Source organism: Rhea americana, unplaced genomic scaffold (genome assembly GCF_003343005.1).
Source record: "Rhea americana isolate MKP2758 unplaced genomic scaffold, rheAme1 scaffold_51, whole genome shotgun sequence".
Lineage (NCBI taxonomy): Eukaryota > Metazoa > Chordata > Aves > Rheiformes > Rheidae > Rhea > Rhea americana.
The window spans coordinates 4,316,890-4,335,269 of record NW_028186657.1 but is presented as its reverse complement, the minus strand read 5'-3'; the positions used below and the strand labels follow the sequence as shown (position 1 = coordinate 4,335,269).

Genomic DNA, 18,380 nt, shown 5'->3' with positions numbered 1-18,380 from the left:
CACAGGGAAGAAATCCCCCCTCACGKTCAGGCGGAACTTCCCGTRCTTCAATTCCTGCCCATTGCCTCTTGTCCTGTCACACGGGACAACTGAAAAGAGTTTGTCCCCGTCCCCTTGACACCCTCCYTTCAGGTACTYGKRCACATTGRTAARATCCCCCCTCATTCTTCTCTTCCCCAGGCTGAAGAGGCCCAGCTCTCGCAGCCGTTCCTCMWAGGGCAGGTGCTCCAGCCCTCTGATCGTCTTCGTAGCCCTACACTGGACTCTCTCCTGTAGCTCCACGTCTCTCTTGTACTGGGGAGCCCAGAACTGGACACAGTACTCGAGATGAGGCCTCCCCAGGACTGAGTAGAGGGGCAGGATCACCTCCCTCGACCTGCTGGCAACAGTCTTCCCAATGCACCCCAGGAGATAGTTATCACAGCCACGATGACATGACAACATGAAGTTTGCCCATTTCATGAATGGGCCTAATTTTTATTTCGCTTCATCACAAAATTCATCCAACGTTTGTTGGGCACACTGTTGTTTGCTGTGTTATGGGACATACCACCACGTATCAGATGCTTTACTCTTACAGAAGCATTTTTTTTAATGGAGATGGAAACTTCTGTTGGCTGAATTTTAGAACAACAGCAAAAAATAATAATACAAACCCAAAATATCATCTTCAGCTGCATAGCAAATATGGATCAAAAATTCAACACCATATCAGATCACGAGCGTAAATATACCCCACTATAAATAAAATTCATCGTACAAAATAATTCAAGCAGCTCTCCATACAAATGTGGTACATTTGACAAGAGTTTCTGAGAATATTTTCTTTTTTTTTTTACACCTTCAATTATTTTCTCTTGTTCTTAAACACACATGAACCTACTGGACTGGAGTAATGCAGGCAAAAAAGGACTTACGTGTCGTTCAATGCTAACAAGAAGTGCTGCCAGGGTTAAAAAGGAAAACCACTGAGGTGCAGAATTTGAACTGGTTTGCTTCCCCTTTCTATTATACCATTGAAAGTCCAGTGTAGCATCACCCTTGACTGGCATGTGCACTGCAAATAGTCATATTTTATCGTGTTAGGGCAAGAGAAGCCATTACAATAATCTAGGCTGACTTCATTCATTTTACACACCATCCTTTTTTTCCCCCTACGTAATTCCTGTATTGAGCCAACATCTTGTCTTTGAAGAAGGCATTCCAAGTGGTAGTTGGTAAATCCCAGGAAGCTGGCAGACTACTTCAGAAGAGTCAGAAAAATGTAGGTAAAAAAGCAAGCACAGGGTTAGTTGACTTAAATTATCTGTACAGGGGTCCATGATTTCCTGGAAAAAATTAGGAGTCTACAGAACATAAAAGGCTGAAGACCATGGGATTAGAACCTGTCTGCACAGAAGACATCTAAGCTTGGCAGAAAGTTTGCAAATATGGAGAATTTACCACACCCCTTGGCAATTCATGACCATTGAGTCCTCCTGCTACAAATTTGCTCSCTATTTCCATTAACAATTATTATATTAAAAAAGGGTATGAAGGAGAAATTCTATTTCACCAAGGTTTTTACAGACCTAAACTCGAACCTTTCTCATATACAATCAAGGAGTATTAGAGAACTGAAGCTAGACTACTTAAATCCTTTAGATAATAAAAGGACAATAACATCAAATCTCAGAAATGAAGACCATAAAATTATTCCTAGCTGATAACTCATACTGCTTGAGCAACAAGGCAAAACACCTGCATACACTCGAGAGCCAAAAACAATTCTTATCTTGTTCATGCACTTTGGACATTCTGCTCAAAACATTTCATCCCTTGGAATCTGAAGAGATGCATTTTGCCAGCAAATCTGGGGACAACAGATTTCATCTTCATGTTCCATTTAAGTACGCTCAACTGTGTTTTTCAGATTTTCACAAAATTATTATGCCAAAACTACAGTAGAAGAATGCAAAGTGATATTTGTGCTTGGGTAAAATATCTCATGACTCATGCCAAACCTAAACACACGAAAGCAGGCATTTACATTCACCTATACCCTATCTCCTATTTTGCCTAGGTAGCTGAAACTGGGCTGCACGGTACAGCTCATCCTTCAGTATTAATTTCTTGCCCATACTGGTTTCTGTCAAGGCTCCAACAGCCCATAACATGTCAGACATAGTGGGATGTTTAATTTCTGCTGTGCTCAGAGGTGACTCTGAGAGCCAGACAGGGACTTGTGCCACCTTTTCTGTAACATTTGCATACCAAAATAACAAGCACTTATTATTTAGGTCAGGAAAAATAGGATATTAGCAGGATTTATTTTCCTCATATCTTGTTTTCCACAAAAAATAAAGTGCTTGATTCTCCTCTTCCATTTAAAAATATATATCTGTAGATCCCCTGATTCCAGTAGTTTCAGCAGTATAGAAGTGTTGGAAAAACAGAATTTACATCCTTTGTGGAAGGATAGACGTAGCGTAGAGCCTTTCAGTGTGACTGGGTCTGAACACTCTTCTGCTGCTTGTCCTCATGGCAAGAAGGAAATGATCTCACCTTCCCAGGCTGGTTCCTTCTCTTGCCACTCAAAGATTTCAGACAGACTTCCTGAGATTTCATTTCACTTTCAGATAGCTGTGCCGCAAAATTTTCTCACCGCAGTTTAAATGTCTGTCTCAGCAATTAAAGGAAGGAAGCTCGAGGTGAAAAATGTCCAGCACTTTTCATGTGTGGAATACATTGATTATCAAGGAAATAGGTGCAAGTTTCTGGGAGAACAAAGTTGTCTCACACAGCATGAACTCCTCTTGCTAATAATACTGGGCTGGCTGCTGTTTCCTAAGACCAAATATTCCAGCTGGGACATTTCTACTCATCAATTATATGCTCCCTTTGAGAGAATAAAAGCCCATGGCCTTTTTTACACCTGTAATAGTATGCAGTTTACAAGGCATGATGAAATGCATGAAAGTATATACATTATCATATCTGTATACTAAAACAGCAATTATCTGCTGTGACCTGATTAAAGCTGAGAAGTTAAAACTTCTTGCAGTAGGGAGGCTAGCATCATTTTCTCCTGCTGTATATGGTTTGGTCTCCTTCAACTTCAGGTACAAACTTTTGTATCGCTTCGATGATATTACTGTGGGGAAGTAGGGAAGACAGTGAGTTGTAAAATCCCTCTTGAAGTTCCTACTGAATTTGCTTTCAATATCCAAGGGTATTAGATGAGCTGAGCTGGAGAAGACTCCAATGTTCCCTCAGAATGCCTTTGAGCCTTCAAAATATTGTGTTTTTTAATGCTTTACCCCATGTTTTACCTCTTTGAAAGAATCATAGCCTTTCTGCATTAGTTGGAATTTATTATATCCTGCTGAAATTAACTATTTTCTGAAGACAGACAGATAGAGGCTGTGCCACTAGGAATTCATCTAGAAAAAGGCTCTCATCCTTGCCTGGAGATCAAAGATGTTCCAGCTGCTTCCTGTCAGGATCAGTGATTATTCTCTCACCTGCTAAGTTAATATGCTCAAGAGCATATTCAGGTGAACATAAACTCTTCTGTACTCATTAAAAAATTGTGTTTACTCTATGCAAGATATAACTTCAGAGGAGAACTCTTTGAATTCAAAGAAGTGGATGTCCCATAGCAAGGCAAAAGCCACGACATTTTTGCTTCCTCCAACTCTTTGAAATGCTGAGGAGTTATTTGGCAACTAGGTCATTGCTGCTCTGAAACCCACACATCAAAACTTCCTTTGAGCATCTCCTATGAGATGCTGGAAGGGTAGGCGTCTTCTCACATGGAACAAAGCAGGCCTCAACCTGGGTCACGTGGAAATTCAAGATCATACCGGCATGGTCCTCAGGGTGCTGCCACAGGTGAAATCATGCCTTCATGCTCCTTTTCCCCCAAAGAGTAAGTCAGGGTTTGTCTTCAAACTGTGTTGCTTCACGGCCAATGGCATGTGTCATAGCGGGATCCATTTGCCCTGTTGCTTCTGCAGTGGGAGAAGGCTTCCAGTGCTCTGGAAACAAGCAACTCTGACTGGAACCCCACACCTAGGACTGTAATATGGCTTCAGTGTCATGTGTTTGACTGGATGAATCACAGGGAAAAAACAGACCACTTCATGGAAGAAAAGCACATTTTGCCCACCCCCCATCAAGTTTTAAATCTACAAGTAAAACCAACCACAGGGATGTTACAGAAGAACATGCACTCAAACAGGGCCAGATAGGAAGATGTGTCCTTGTGTGTATTAGGTATACCTAGTCTTATTTTGTTGCCAGATCCTACACCATCACATTGACCCCTCCCAGTAGTTCCGGGTTCAGTCTCTTCTCGCTTCCCAACCCAAAAGTGGTAGTGTCCACACTAGCAGGTGGTGGCCAGAGACTGATGGATTGGGGGCTGGAAGCAGCGCACATGCTCCACTGTGGAACTGTCTGTTTCCACTGACTTCATGTACTTGTTCAGGATGGCAAAAATCTCGTTGTTCAGGATCTGATACTTCCTGATTCTGTCAGCCATCTTCTTCAAGGGCTAGCAGGATGGTGAGGGAGAAGAGCAGCAGATGAAGAGAGAAAATCTTACGTCATTTGACCCRATAGCAAGTATCAGTACCTCTACCCTACTGCTAAAAAAACTCTGCTAAAGTGAAGCAGCTAAAACATGCATTACAATTCCACTTAACACCTCCCAGACACTGGTGACTCACTTCATTTTAGGGTYTGATGACTCAAGATAGAGCATTAACAAGGTCAGTGTGTGGTCCTTCRTTAACGTATCTGAAGTCTAGACTTAGTAGACTTCCAACTGCTTATTGACAAAGCCACTGAGATCACAGGATGGTTAGTAGAAATACCAGCTTCTCTGCCCTAGCTTCCCAACCCCAGGAAGAAGGGAAAAGCTTGAGGAGAAAAAAGCTTCAATTGTCAAGGCAATTAAAACCTTGGCCTCTCTGCTGAGACTGCAGAAGGAAATTGTATAGCAAGTATATCCAGTTTGAATAWGGTAACACCAGGCATATTTGTGATTTATAAGTTTGGACAAGGGCAAGACAGAAAATAGAGAGAGAACAGTGTGCTGGTTCGGGTCTTTTGGGACCTTACCCTTCACTTACCACATTTTTTATGATTTCATCCTTCCCATCCTGCCTTTGAACCTTCAGCAGGTGGTAGCAAAAGTCAAAGAGGTCAAAGCGACGTTGCTGTCCAAGGAGAACAATGATAGAGCAACCTGCCCAGTTCAGACCATCTCCAAAGCACTGCCTGGAATGGGGACAAGGGGATGGAGAGAGGTGACAGGATATAGTTAGGTAAGAGTTGTCCTACTGTGATGCCAATAACTTTCCTTGGTGAATTCCTGGGGATATCAGATGTAGTCCTACTCCAGGAAAGTGGGTGTATACCTGAGAGAAAGTGAACTCAAAGGAGACATACAAAATTACAGCAGGGTCAAGCTGTGCATATTGCACAGGATATGATGGTTGAGGAACTAGCCTGTGGCTTGGGTTCAAGTCCCATCCACCAGTTTCCTTCTGAATTTGACCTTGAGGCATGTCACTTTACATTGCTACTTTTATTTTTCTCTGAGTGCTCAGATGGAAAGCTCTTTGCACATCTCTTTAGGTGCATGCACAATAAAGTTCTTCCCTTGAGTACCTAGGAATTGACATGATATAAATAATAAAAATGAGGGATGGAGGGAAAGAATGGAAACAATCCATTGCATCACTAAACTGTTTCCTATAAAATGCTGGCTAAGAAATAAACCCTGTCTTAGATCTACAGAAATGAGGGGAAAATAGCAGATCTGCAGGCAAATTAGGAATATTTAAAGAGCAACTTGTTGCATGTTCAGCTGTTCCTCTTCCACTTGTCCATTAGCTGAGGCTATTGCTGTAGCTAAAGGCATACTGGGGGCTTGCTGGCCACCATTAGCTCATTAGCTGTGCTAACGGCAGAGCTGGCTGAGGAACACTCACTCTGCGGTGAACTCGTTCGTGCCCACGGGGATGCAGTACACAAATTGCATGGCACTCCAGAGTCGGTGAAACTCCACACACTCATCCACATGCATGACCCCATTTGTAGGGGGTGGCCCACGCCAGATTGGGTCCTGTAGGTAGCTCCTAATTCGTGTCAAGATGACCTCGAACATGGACAACCCGCAGCATAACCGTTCCTTCGTCAGCAAGTCACCCTCCCGGGCAATGGCTATTTGCTGAGAATGGGGAAAATCAAAGAAACAGAAGTGACAATGTGATACAGATATACTCTCTTGTTGGACTTAACTCTTCCCAGTCTCTCCCAGCTTTTTCAAAGTTAATGGCGTATTCCATGCAAAGTCCAACCTTACCTCTGATGGTTGTTCCCATGGCACTCCTCACCAGAGAACAGAATACTTATCCCTCAAATAGAAGAAGATGTAATATTGTGCTCAATTATATGTCACCAATCTAACAATCTTTTGAAAAAACTGTATACATCAGAAAACAAAAGCTGAAGGCTTATCTCTAATCAGAAATACTGACCCTTAATTTTGCGAGCATGCTGTTTTGTTATACTAGCATTACTCAGCATTGCTGGGTTTAATTTCATTATTTGTTCAGATTATGAAAATAAACCAGGAGAGAACAGGGACATTTTGCTTCCCAGGGCATTACTGTCATCTCTTTAAAAGATAGACAAGTTGTGACTTTCTTGGTTTCTTTTCTAGTTAAGATTAAGAAGCTCTGAGGAAGACGTGAAGCCACCAGAACCTTAATACTGGAAAACCTGTGGTTTATAGGAAAGTCAAATAATAATTTTCCAGATGTGGAAGGTTTACGTGTGTGGAGAATTTCTATGCCATCTGCACTTAGATGCGCATGTACAAATCCGCAAGCGCTCTAATGGAATCGTGATGGAGTTCATTCGGTTTTTACACCAGAGGAAACCGAAGGAGAGTTTGACTTCATTTCATCCCCATCACTCCCCAAAGGAAAACAAGGGTATTTTAAACAAATAGGCAAGTGGGCCCTTCCCCCCAGCAAGGGAGCACTGATCCTGCTTAGCTAATTGCCTGCACCCCTTTGAGCTGTGTGAGGCTGGAAGCATGGAGTTAACTGCCCTGATTTCCTCTTAGCTGCCCCATTTCTTGCCATTTCCAGCTGCATTACTGACTTATCTTTGCAGTGCTGCCAAAAATAATATGGAAAATGAAAGCCAAGTGGTGTTAGTGCAGTGCACCCAGCTGTGCAGACAGGAGGCTCTGGGTCTGCTGTGCTCCCCCCGTGTCAGAGCAGCGATGGCCAAGGCACTCTCTTCCTACAGACAAAGCATTTTACCYGTCTGACCATCCTGGCAGAGGCAGGCAGAGCAAATGGGGCATTCGTGACCCTACTGCCTATGCTAAAGGACTTCATGTGGCTTTAGGCATTTTTTAAGCAGTTTCTCTCTTTCCAACTATCTTCATAATGCCTGTAGACATCTTGAATAAATCATGATGGGGGCTCAGAGTCTCTGATAGAATGAGCAGGCACATATCCTGGACAGACATTAGGAACATGAATGTTGCTCCATTTACTTAGGTATTTTTCATTCCATACTAAGAAAACYGTGAATGTGCATGTACATCCCCCTTTGTGACTATTGCTTTAAGCAGGCAGTTTCCTAAAGCATTTTTGTTTAGTAATTATTGAAATTAAAACCCCTACAATTCCTACTTGAGAATTAAAATTAAATTAAAAATACTAAAATTAGGATTTAGAATTAAAAACAATAGAATAAAAAAAATACAACAATTCCAAGGACATTTGAGGAACCTCAGACCAATTAATGTTCAACTAACAGCAAACATAAAAGGAAAGCTGAATTGCTGTACAGAGGCCAGATTGGATCTGAGATCTCTAGATTTGTTAAACTCAGGAATGATATCAGCTGTGTTTCACATGACCATTTCACAGTGCCAGTTCTTTATACAGGTGATGGTCTGGCTCTTGCAGGCTTACAGAATATTAAACTAAAATTGCGGTACATTTACAACAGAATAGTTTTTCTGGAATATTAAGGCAAAATAAGTTGAATTGTCATATTGTGGACAGAAAATCACCGCATGAACTTGCATATGTTTGCTTAGCAACAAAAGATTTATTTYATCTAGTATGTTTTTGTAGGTAGTGACTGCACACTTGTTTTTTTCTCACTTGCTCCAAACTCCTATGGGTACAGATTAGTATCTGCGCACACTAGTCTATGATGGCAAAATGGGCACACAGCAGAAGTGTAGCTGTTTCACATACAAATAAGGTGTTAGCATTACTGTTTACTAAGATATACTGATAGAACAGATACTATGTTCAAGAAAAACCTAGTCCAAGGATTTTAATACCTTGCTTCTGAAAAATCTAGAAGGGGACACATCTGGCTGTCAGAGGACATGGCACCGCTCCTTTATACACATGCTCAGACAGAATTTGGTTCTAAAGTTCATCATCAGAAAACCAGTCTTTGATATAAGACTACCACTGTTGGTATTTATCTAGCATGGTAAAGGTGGCTATAGGGCTCTTAGTCATGCGGCAAGAACTGCCCCACAGTCTGGGCTTGCACCGGCAGGGCCTCTGTGTGGAAGGAGCACTTCCACTTAGCATGTGTGATGCTGATTTCCAAGGTCAGCAGCAGAAGGGTCCTATCTCAATAGGCTGTCAAAGGATGCCACACTCCTGGCTCCACTCTACCTTCAGTGGAAGGGCTCCCAGTCCCTTCAYTGAAAAAAATTAGATGGACTAAGCGCTTCTGAAAACCCTCTGCTAAATATCCCTATTTACCATTAAAAGGGAGATTTCCACCATGAACCACTCTGACCTCCAGTTCTTTATGAATCACCTATCAAACAGCTACTTCTGGATACTTCCAGTGCAAACCAGTTATTTAAAACATAACCACTGACAGTTTTGTTGTTGCACAACCTCAACAGTTGTGCCACAGTTATGCCACTACCTGTTTTACATCTTGTTAATTGACAAACTTGCAAGAACCATACCCAAAGCCTGCAAAGATTGATGGAAAAATCCCAACTTCAGCAGCCTCTGGCTCAGACCCTTCACAGCATATTGATTACTATACGAAATGCATAGTGCCACCTTTTGGGAAAGGCATCTAGCAGCCAATTTCTGCTAGGACTCTGTATAATTGCTAAAAGGTGCACATTGTTCTGCAGGGAAAAAAAAAAAAAAACAAACCAAAGCAAGATGGTCTGTGTCCAAAACTGCATTTCCAGGAGCAAGCTAGAAGCTGTGGAGGCACCTATAGAAAGTGACCTGAGCTCAAAAAAGATCTGGAACTCAGCTTTACCTGAGTGATGAGTTGGGAGTAGTTTTACAGAAAGTTTAATTTTTAGTTGGATATGAAATACCTTTTGTTTTCATCATCATCATAACTATGGCAGAGATAAGCAACAAGTGGACTTTAACAGCAGATTTCAATGATGATTTTGCATGGAAAGGAGGAGAGAGAGAAAGACCAACACAAAGACACAAAAACACAGAGGTGAATTCTTTTTCTCAAGTGTATCCCTTAAAAGGAAGCCAAAGGGAAGTGGGAGACATGTCTGTGAAATAAGACGGAGCCCTCAGCTATATGGCCAGTTTCTTTATTTCATACGATTTCCAATGAAGCAAAGTTCAAAATGTCCTTGATCCATTAGAAAAATAAGAAAACTTTAAATTAACTTCCTGCCTGCCATAGATCTGTCACTTCATACAACTCTTYGCTCCATTCTGTCTACTATAAATTATAGAAAAAGTATATTTTAATATTTTAGTTTAGTTTAGTATTTTGATTTTTTTTTATCCTATTACTGCACTAAGTAGGCAGTGGAAGTTAGTTATTGCTATCAATGCAGCTAGAATTTTGCCTATTACATTGACTGATTCTACTGAGATATTTTTAACAATACTCAGTTTCTGCACAAAATAGATCTTTTTCAAGCTGAGATCCCACCTCAAGAAAGCACTTAAATGGAGCTGTAATTTTAAGCACGTGCTCTAAGCATATGCTAGGAGAGAAATCATTCTCTCATGTATTCCTTAACAGGGATGAGCTTAAAAACGTACCACACTGCAGTCCTAAGGTACTTGGGATCCCCAAAAGTAATGGCAATTGCTTAAGTCTGTGACAGTCCTGCATTGTTTCAAACTACCCCAGGATTCTCCATGTCTTTAAAATGGAGAGGAAAGAGGTTTTCAAAGCTGCTCGTGTTCAGAGCTGGCTTCTAGCATGCTTGCCTCATCCCTAGACCCGCTCGTACATTTTTCCTTCAAAATGTCAGTGTCCGCTATGGCAAGGATTTGGATTTTCTTGTCTGATTTGCATTTCGAATGGAAATAGGATCACTTTCCCAAGGCCAAAGAGGCCATCTGGGGACTGCTATAAATCTTCAACAGCCATCTCTTTCAACGAAATCCTTACCTGCGGAGTGCCCAGCCTCTCTATTAAGGGAACCAGGTGAAGTGGGGCATACTTGGCTTCGAGACGCTTCATGCGCACCTCCAAGCGTTCTCCTTCTGTCAAGCGAGCAGCAAACAGTGAAATGAGAGGAGGAAGTGGAAACCCACAATTTCTGCCAAGTTTGCTCAGAGCTGCCCCCCAGCAACCATCCAACAAGACTTTGGATCAGTGAGCCAAACCAACAGCAAATGAGGGAACCAGTGATGCAGAGAAAAGAGGGATGTGCGATCGCAGTCTCAGCAGTAGCTTAATCACACATGTCCAAAAGCATGTTGCTATTACTCATCACTCCTGTAGAGATGGACATTTCATGCTGTCATTCTCCAAAAAGGCTGTGAAATGGTTTTAAAAGCTGAAGGGAACCCCAAAATTGGCTAAGGTTTCAGTCTGTAACTAGGGTACAGAAAATGCATGGTTGGCGTATGTCTCCACCTGACTATTCACTGTATCCACATATCTGTTTTGAGAAGGAAAGCAGGGCCAGATCTAATCCTCAGCAGAAATGGGAGAGAAATGGCTTCTTGGCAGAGACCTCTGAGTCTGTCCACTGCTTCCTTCTCAGCTTCTTACCTTTGATGTAGACCCTGGGCAAAATATTTTGGAAGGGAGCAGCATGCAGCAAATCACAAACTTCTTCCTGGGACTGAGGCAGGAAGAAAGAAAGATAAAATAAGTTAAAAATGCCTACAGGAATTGACTTGTATGGCTTAGGGGCCTGGGCAACAATACAATGACCCATTCAAATCCAACCCAGTTCAGTAGTAACTCAAATGGCTTGAATCTAAATGAACTAAAACTGAGATACCTCTGACCTTAAGCCAGGAAGTTTGCTGTAAATCTAGCAATTCACTTCCTGCCTGTACAAGGCCAGAGCTTTATACATGTTTTTTCTGGCCCATTCACTAACATTGCAAGGAAGAGTGCATAAAGAACATTGCAATTTCAGTTTTATCCTACTCTATTTTTTCAGAGAGTGCCCAGGTAGAAATTAGTCTGTAGTTTCATTATTCTTGGATGTATGTGTGTCAAATATACCAATGTATGGTTCTATTACAAATAGATAGATAATACATTGGCGTGAGCTTATTTGGTTCTTCATATAGTAGTCACAGCCCGTGCTATCGGAGCGGACTCCCAGGGTTGTAGGCACCAGGGAGAATAATACAAAAGTCCAGAGAGGAATAACATCATGAGATGCCACCTGTAAGTATGCAAGCCAATGCACTAGAGAAAAAATAATCCCAAACACAGATGCACAAGGAGGAGAAACCTAGAAATAGGTAGGTGGAGACTGAGGAGTGATGGCTGACAATACATTGTATACGAGTCTGCAATGGGAAACAGCAGCAAGGAAAACCAAAGCTTTTTAACACAGAGGCATTGCATCACAATAAGGCATTAGTTTGCTCCTACGAAACTCTAGTTCTAGGACATGCTTTCACTTCTGAGCTTACCATAAAGACTTAGACATACTTGAGAGGAGGTTATGATAGAGCAGCAAAAGATATTTGGGGGCCAGGTGGAATGGCTCGTTTGGGTCTGTTCGGGGTGCACTGGTGGACACCTCATCTTCCAGCCAAGAGGTGGTGAAGAGTGCATAGCATGGAGATGCAGGAGGTTGTATTGGAGCCATGGATGCTGGTATGTGAGCGAGTTTGTGGGAGTGCAGTTTGTGACACAGTGCTAGAGGGAAAGGAACAGCCCTGGGTCCCTCCATGGGCATACAGATRCTGGTGCTTGCTACAGGGCCAAGCCCATTCTCCTTGTTATTTTGTTTGCAAAATGCTCTTCCTTCCTAGACAAAGGGTTTTTCACTGCTATTTCCCTCTGACAAAATGAACATTTTCTCCATTTGTAGCCTGCATTCTCCCAATATTTGCCTGCAAATTAGTCACATCATTAACAGATTTCCTCCTCAAGGTCCGTTATTTGAGAGTAAAAATTATCTCAGAAATTTAGTCACAAGCAATCCCTCATCCTTCAAATTTAAACAATAAAAAATAGGTAGAAGGGAACATACCACTAACCTTTGCTATCGCATTTTCTGCCAGCAAATACCACCAGCCTTAGATTAGACTGACAGCCATGAAGATAACTGCACCATAAAAGCAATTGCTTCCATTGCATAAGAGCTCCATTAAAGTGAAAATCTTGTTACATGATGGCTCTATGCATCTGACAATCTTCCAGTGAGTGAGAACCAGTGCCTGCTGAGTACAAAACTACTTTATATTCTAAACCAAGCGCTGTGTGGAAGAGCTAGAGCTCAGAGAGGGAGAGAGCTTCAGCTGGTATGGAAAGGAGATACACGGGGACTTGGATGGGTAACCTGGCTAAAAGGATACCCAAATTTTCACCATCTCCTTTTCTTTCTGCTATTCTAAAATGCCATTATACTGCTGATTTACAGCTCCTAGGACAGSAGCATTCAAATGAAGCACTACTAGAAGAAACTACATTGTGTTCCTTAAGTACCCATTTAAAAGATGGGATGGAAAAGGCAGATACAGTACATCCAGCATTAAATCTAACATTGAGAGCAGCTGACAGCAGTAACGGACACAAAAGGAGCAGAAACTGCCAAGATAGAGTTTGCAACTCCAGTGGATTTGTAAAATACAGCCAAGCCGCTAAGTGATATACAAATCTCCAGTTTTTTTAATCTTATACTAATTACTGCTCACTGGAGGTGTTTGATGCACCATACTAGCTACTGAAAGTCTCTGTCTATCTGGAGGTAAAATGCAAGGGCATGGGCAGAAATATCCATTTTGAGGAAATACAGAGATTTTCAGTTTTCTCTGTGCTCTCTGCTTGGTTAAACTGAGAGCTTTTGCACTTTCTTTCGGTTTTACTCTGAGCAAAACTTTCTGGTTTTACTTAGAAATCTCACCCTACACTGGAGAAGATTTTCTGAAAAAAACTCTGGAAAAAATGATACAGCCCTGTCAAAACTATTATGACATAAATTCCTAATTTTTAACACAAAATTGTTTTTGTTTGGAAACCCCTTAGTTGGCTCTAGGCCAAACTCTGGAATAAATTCACTATGAAATAATTTTTTTTTGCATGAAAAACTAGAAGCTAAGATGATGTGTGGCAATGAGCAATGGCCTTTTCCCTAACAGGCCAGCTCACTTAAGTCAGAGAGGGCATCACACAAGCTAAGAGGCTGAGACACTTGTGTAGGGGGCAATACTGAGTTGTAACTCTAGCTAGGTCTTTGGTGAAGACAAGAATGTCACAGAATCAGCTGTTCTTCCAAGATTTCCTTGCTTTTGGTTTACTTTCTGATTATCACCATTATTACCAATCAGTTATTCTCACTGCACTGGCATTCCAGAAAAACAACCATAGGTTAAGGTTCAAATCTAATTCTCACTCTGTAAATGTATATTAAAAAAAAAAAATCCCAGATGATCCCTGCCCCRAAGAGCTTACAGTCCAGAAATAWGCCTCAGCTGATTTTATTTCTGAGAAGGACAAACATGGGATACCTTTGGGTCCAAGAATTAAATCTAGATCTTCCAGTATTCAGATTCTCCTTCAGCAATCCCAGATGTCAGTGACTCAGTGCCAATGCACACCTTCCCCATGAACGTGGTCCCCAGTAACACAGCCACACAGAGACCCAGAGCACATGAGAAGCCAGAAAGTAACATTTTCAAGCTCTTCTGCTTGAGAACCCACTTCTATTTATACTCTTGAGCTTGGAATTTCAAGTATGATCTGTTGATTCAGGGGATTTCACCTTACCAAAGCCTGCTCGATAAGAAGGCAGAAGAGAATGGCATTGCCCACTTCTCTAAGGCTCTGGAACACATCAGTCTTCAGCTCTGCGTACTCAATGATGTCCTTCAGCTGATGATGGAAAAATTCCAGGATTCCTTAAAAGACAGGAAAGCACAGTCAGAGAAGGGAGAGCAATATTGTTCTCCAATGACTTGGATAAAAAGACAAGCAGTGCCTCATGCTTCCCTAATCATGAATTTTAACCTGTGCCTGCTAAGTAGCTAGACGGAGATTACCACTGGCGAGAACTAGTGCGCTGCCTCATCCTGCTTTCACTAGCCCCTGGGAAATAAGGAGTAATTCATATGAAGTTGTTGGATTTCCTAATTGGAGGAAAAAGATTCAAGGCTGCAGTGGAKGCCTTTGTGCTGGCCCATTTATATCCATCACAATCTCCCCACCCAACTCAACTGCAACCTGTAATCATCTTGAAAAAAATCTTTGCATCAGCTAAGTGGAGCTGTTGAAAAATGACAACAAACTCCTCAGAACAAAAGTTCACAAAATCTTGAAAATAAAACACAGGCTACCAAAAYACATTCTCTTATCAGGCACCTGTGTCTTCAAAAAGAAAATTCCCAACAGAAATTTCATGAGAAAATTTCCTACRTGTTTCATTGTCAGTAGCAAAACAWCTRGAAGTAGCASTCAGTACACRGTTAGACTGTGAAGGAGCCCAGACTCAGTAATTGAAACTGTAAGACATTTTACAGCACAGAGCAGATTTTGCTCCTGTTTCCATTTTTCTACAAGAAGGCTTCCCTTCAAAAGTTACCAGGAAAGCCTATAGCAACATGAGCTTCAACAATACAAGTTTCCTTAAAAGCAATATAAGTTCCTCCCATACGCAATTCATTAGAAACCTTACAATGTTTTGCATTTTGTTCTGTTTCACAGATTAAAATCTCTCAGTTCTCTATGCTACTGCATTGTGCCAGTATTTCTAATTTTACCTTGCCTGGGTTGCATGCTGCAACAGCATTTCAGGTGCCAGTCTTTGTTTAATTAATAGTACGTGCCTGAGTAAATGCTGCACAAACACGTGGGAGAGCTATTGCTCAAACCATTATGTATCTATCTGCAGCACCCACCTGGAGAGCCATATTCATGTCTTGGCAAGCGGCATATCTTGGGCATTACTTCTATCAGCGTTTTCACGTATTGCAGGATCGTGCCTTGTAACTGTCAGAGACAAAGGGAGATTAAACGGGAATGAGGGCTTCTCCTGACATTGGTTTTAAAAGTGCACAGTTTGTGGACAGGTCAACATTTGACAGTACAGGATGAAACTTTAACTGGGAGTTCAAGAAGAATTTGCTCAGTATGGATCTCACCCAAACCTAAACTTCAGCCCAAGTGCATGGAGCTAGAGTGATTTTACAGCTTCCCCTTGAACGATAAATTATGGCTGCTTGAATACTCTGCTTCAAAATACAGCTGGGTGTGTTTGTGTTGTTTGCAGCTGAAATAAGGCTCAGTGTTGGATCCAGCAGGAGTAGAGCTTCTAACACAAAAAGCCTCTGATCAGAGATGCTAAAGTAGTAATTTCACAGCACAGAAATTATTCCTTCTTCCACCTGAGGAATGATCACTAGATACTGAGAGATTAAAAAAAAAAGTACATAAAACAACCTCCTTCAGTTCTGATGTTTTCAGCTAATATGGAAAAGAGTGAAATAGCGAACTATATTTCTTAGTTACAAACACTGGCTGTCAATTGGAGTTACATAACAGAATCCTATATACATATTATACTGGATTATGCCCTAAACACAGTGTAGCCAAAGATCTTCACCTTTGGTCTGAATGCTCTCTGCTCTCACACAATATCTAGAACATTTTTAACTATGTGAAACAAGTTACATCTTCAATAGCTACAGTGCTTTACCGTACAAAAACTAGCCATACACTTGAAGTTTTCAGTTTTACATTGTTTTGTTAGGCAAGTTCAAAATGATATCTTTGCAGTCAAACTAGAATTTAACTATTTATAACGAATGAAAATTATCTCTCCAGTAAAGCAAGGTTTTTGGTAGAAAAACATGACCTGAAAAATTATACACTTTTGCACATCCTCTCCCTCTTGTTAATGCTCTGTAGTAATAATGCCCTTAGGGGACATATGGGATGACTTCCCTGTGGATCATATTTCTCTTCTGAAAGAGAAGAGAAAGGTAGAAAGCAGATATGGCTGGCTTCAGAATATCTGATGAAAATGGACAAAATGGCTTGGATTAATATGGACTCACCTACAGTGGAATATTCTTTTAAAGATCAAAAAAAGTTAGTTCTATTAGTTTTGTTTCCTGCTTTCTACCTTCCTGTGGTTTTCCCACTGGTATGAAAATACTATGAGACTCATGCTCTTGTGCTACTGCTGGGCATGRACTCTTGCCTGAAAGGTCTCCCAGACTACAGCACAGGCAGTGCTGATGGTCCACAAAGTCCATATCCCACCCATTCACATCTCAGTGACATTTAATAAAGTCAAATGTAAAGTGCTTCATCCCCAAATCTGGGTGGCTGACCAGAGTTAACACTCAGGGTCAAACGCCCTATGATGCCACTGAAATCAGTGGGATTCCTTAGCACCAAGACATATCAGACCATTAACACAAGTGTTTCAGTACACAAAATATCCCAAATTTGAACACTCCAAAGATCCAAAACCCAGGATGACTGTACAACCAACATCTTTCAAAGCATTGAAGGTTTTCCCATCACTAGAATTACCAGGCTCTTGACGATCTTCAACAGCTCTTCCATGACCACTGCGATCCCTTGATAGCCAAGGAGCCTACAGATTGTCTTGAAATGAGGTGGTCCCACAAAATTGCGGTAGGAACTATAGATGTGACTGTAGGCGATATTTAGAGGCTGAGAAATCAGAAGCACAGCGACAATTAGATAGCAGCATTTGCAGGACCTGCAACTAATTTTCTTATCATAGTATTACGTTCCATCATTTCAAATAGCTTTTAAGGAAGACAAGGAAAAATAATAATTCCTATGATAAATTTCTTCTRCTTCTGTGATTCTTGTAGCAAACAGGAGATTGGTTTTCTTCCTACTTGGTCAAAGACATTCTAATCTCATCAGATTGTCATGTCACAAGGTTTATTATACCACTTTCTTACCAACACCACTTTCCATTTCAAAGGTAATTTATTCTCTCATACAATCCCCATCAAAGACTTCAGTTCAATAGGCCTTTATCTTTTCAAATCCAAATTCTTCTCTACTAAAATTAAAAGCTTTATGCATATGTAAGAGCACAGAGGTTTTCTATTGGCATTTGCTTCAAATAAGGAATATTAAGACAAGTAGGAACTACAGCATCTGAGCCTAAGAGCAGTTAGAAGAGACAGAAAAAAATCCTTTGTGTGTCCTACAAAGCCCTCTGTCTGCCTGTGTATTTAACTCAGAGGACATCCACACGTGACTGCAAAAATTGGTAGAATACAGCCCTGGCCCACACAGAATAGTACCTGGGGCTCTGTCCCCCAGACAACTTTCTATTTAAGAGGATAAAACAGAATATAATTTCTAAAGATGTACTCTACCAGTGCCATCTTGGAAATGTGGAAATTGCTGCAATACTTTGTCACTAGAACAGTTATTGAATCCATTTGGTAGGAGGAAGCAGAAGTAGAGAGAGCTAATTCACTTGTGCGATCTGCAAAAGACCGCACGTCAGTTTTGATCGTGACACCGCATGCTCAGCCCTGGCTCTGAAATAGAAACATTCACATCATGACTCAGCCCCAGCAGAGAAAGGCTGTATTCTCACCCCATATCTTTTAATTATAACATTTGCAGCTTCAATAAACAGCACMAAGTACATTCTTGAAAAGACTTCTGTCAAGTAGTGACCCTTCCAGTAAGATGCAGATAAATCCCTTGGCTCATGTTTTCTAAAAGATCTTTTTTAAATAAGGATAAGAAAACAGTGACTTGTAYCCAAAAAGCATAAGGCTCCCTCCTTGTGTGAGCCCTGCGTGCAAGAGGCACGCCGCATCCGCAGGTCAYGGGGAACTTTCTCTCCTGCAAGGATTGCAGAAGAGCATGTACTTCACTTGGGTCTCCTTCCCTTCGGGTAG

The 18,380-nt window shown here is 41.3% G+C and overlaps 1 protein-coding gene across 1 annotated transcript in view; it reads right to left on the bottom strand.

Annotated features, from left to right (window-relative positions):
• Window positions 1–443: 443 nt before the first annotated feature.
• The window catches only part of CYFIP2 (cytoplasmic FMR1 interacting protein 2), a 52,656-nt gene continuing 34,719 nt past the window's right edge, over window positions 444–18,380 (bottom strand). The window contains exons 23-30 of the mRNA XM_085317957.1: window positions 17,014–17,157; window positions 15,372–15,462; window positions 14,245–14,375; window positions 11,059–11,131; window positions 10,450–10,544; window positions 5,982–6,220; window positions 5,118–5,265; window positions 444–4,537 (exon numbers count right to left, since the gene is read on the bottom strand). Coding sequence (XP_085174083.1) covers window positions 4,370–4,537; window positions 5,118–5,265; window positions 5,982–6,220; window positions 10,450–10,544; window positions 11,059–11,131; window positions 14,245–14,375; window positions 15,372–15,462; window positions 17,014–17,157 — 1,089 coding nt within the window. The 3' untranslated portion in view covers window positions 444–4,369. The remainder of the gene's footprint in view (window positions 4,538–5,117; window positions 5,266–5,981; window positions 6,221–10,449; window positions 10,545–11,058; window positions 11,132–14,244; window positions 14,376–15,371; window positions 15,463–17,013; window positions 17,158–18,380) is intronic.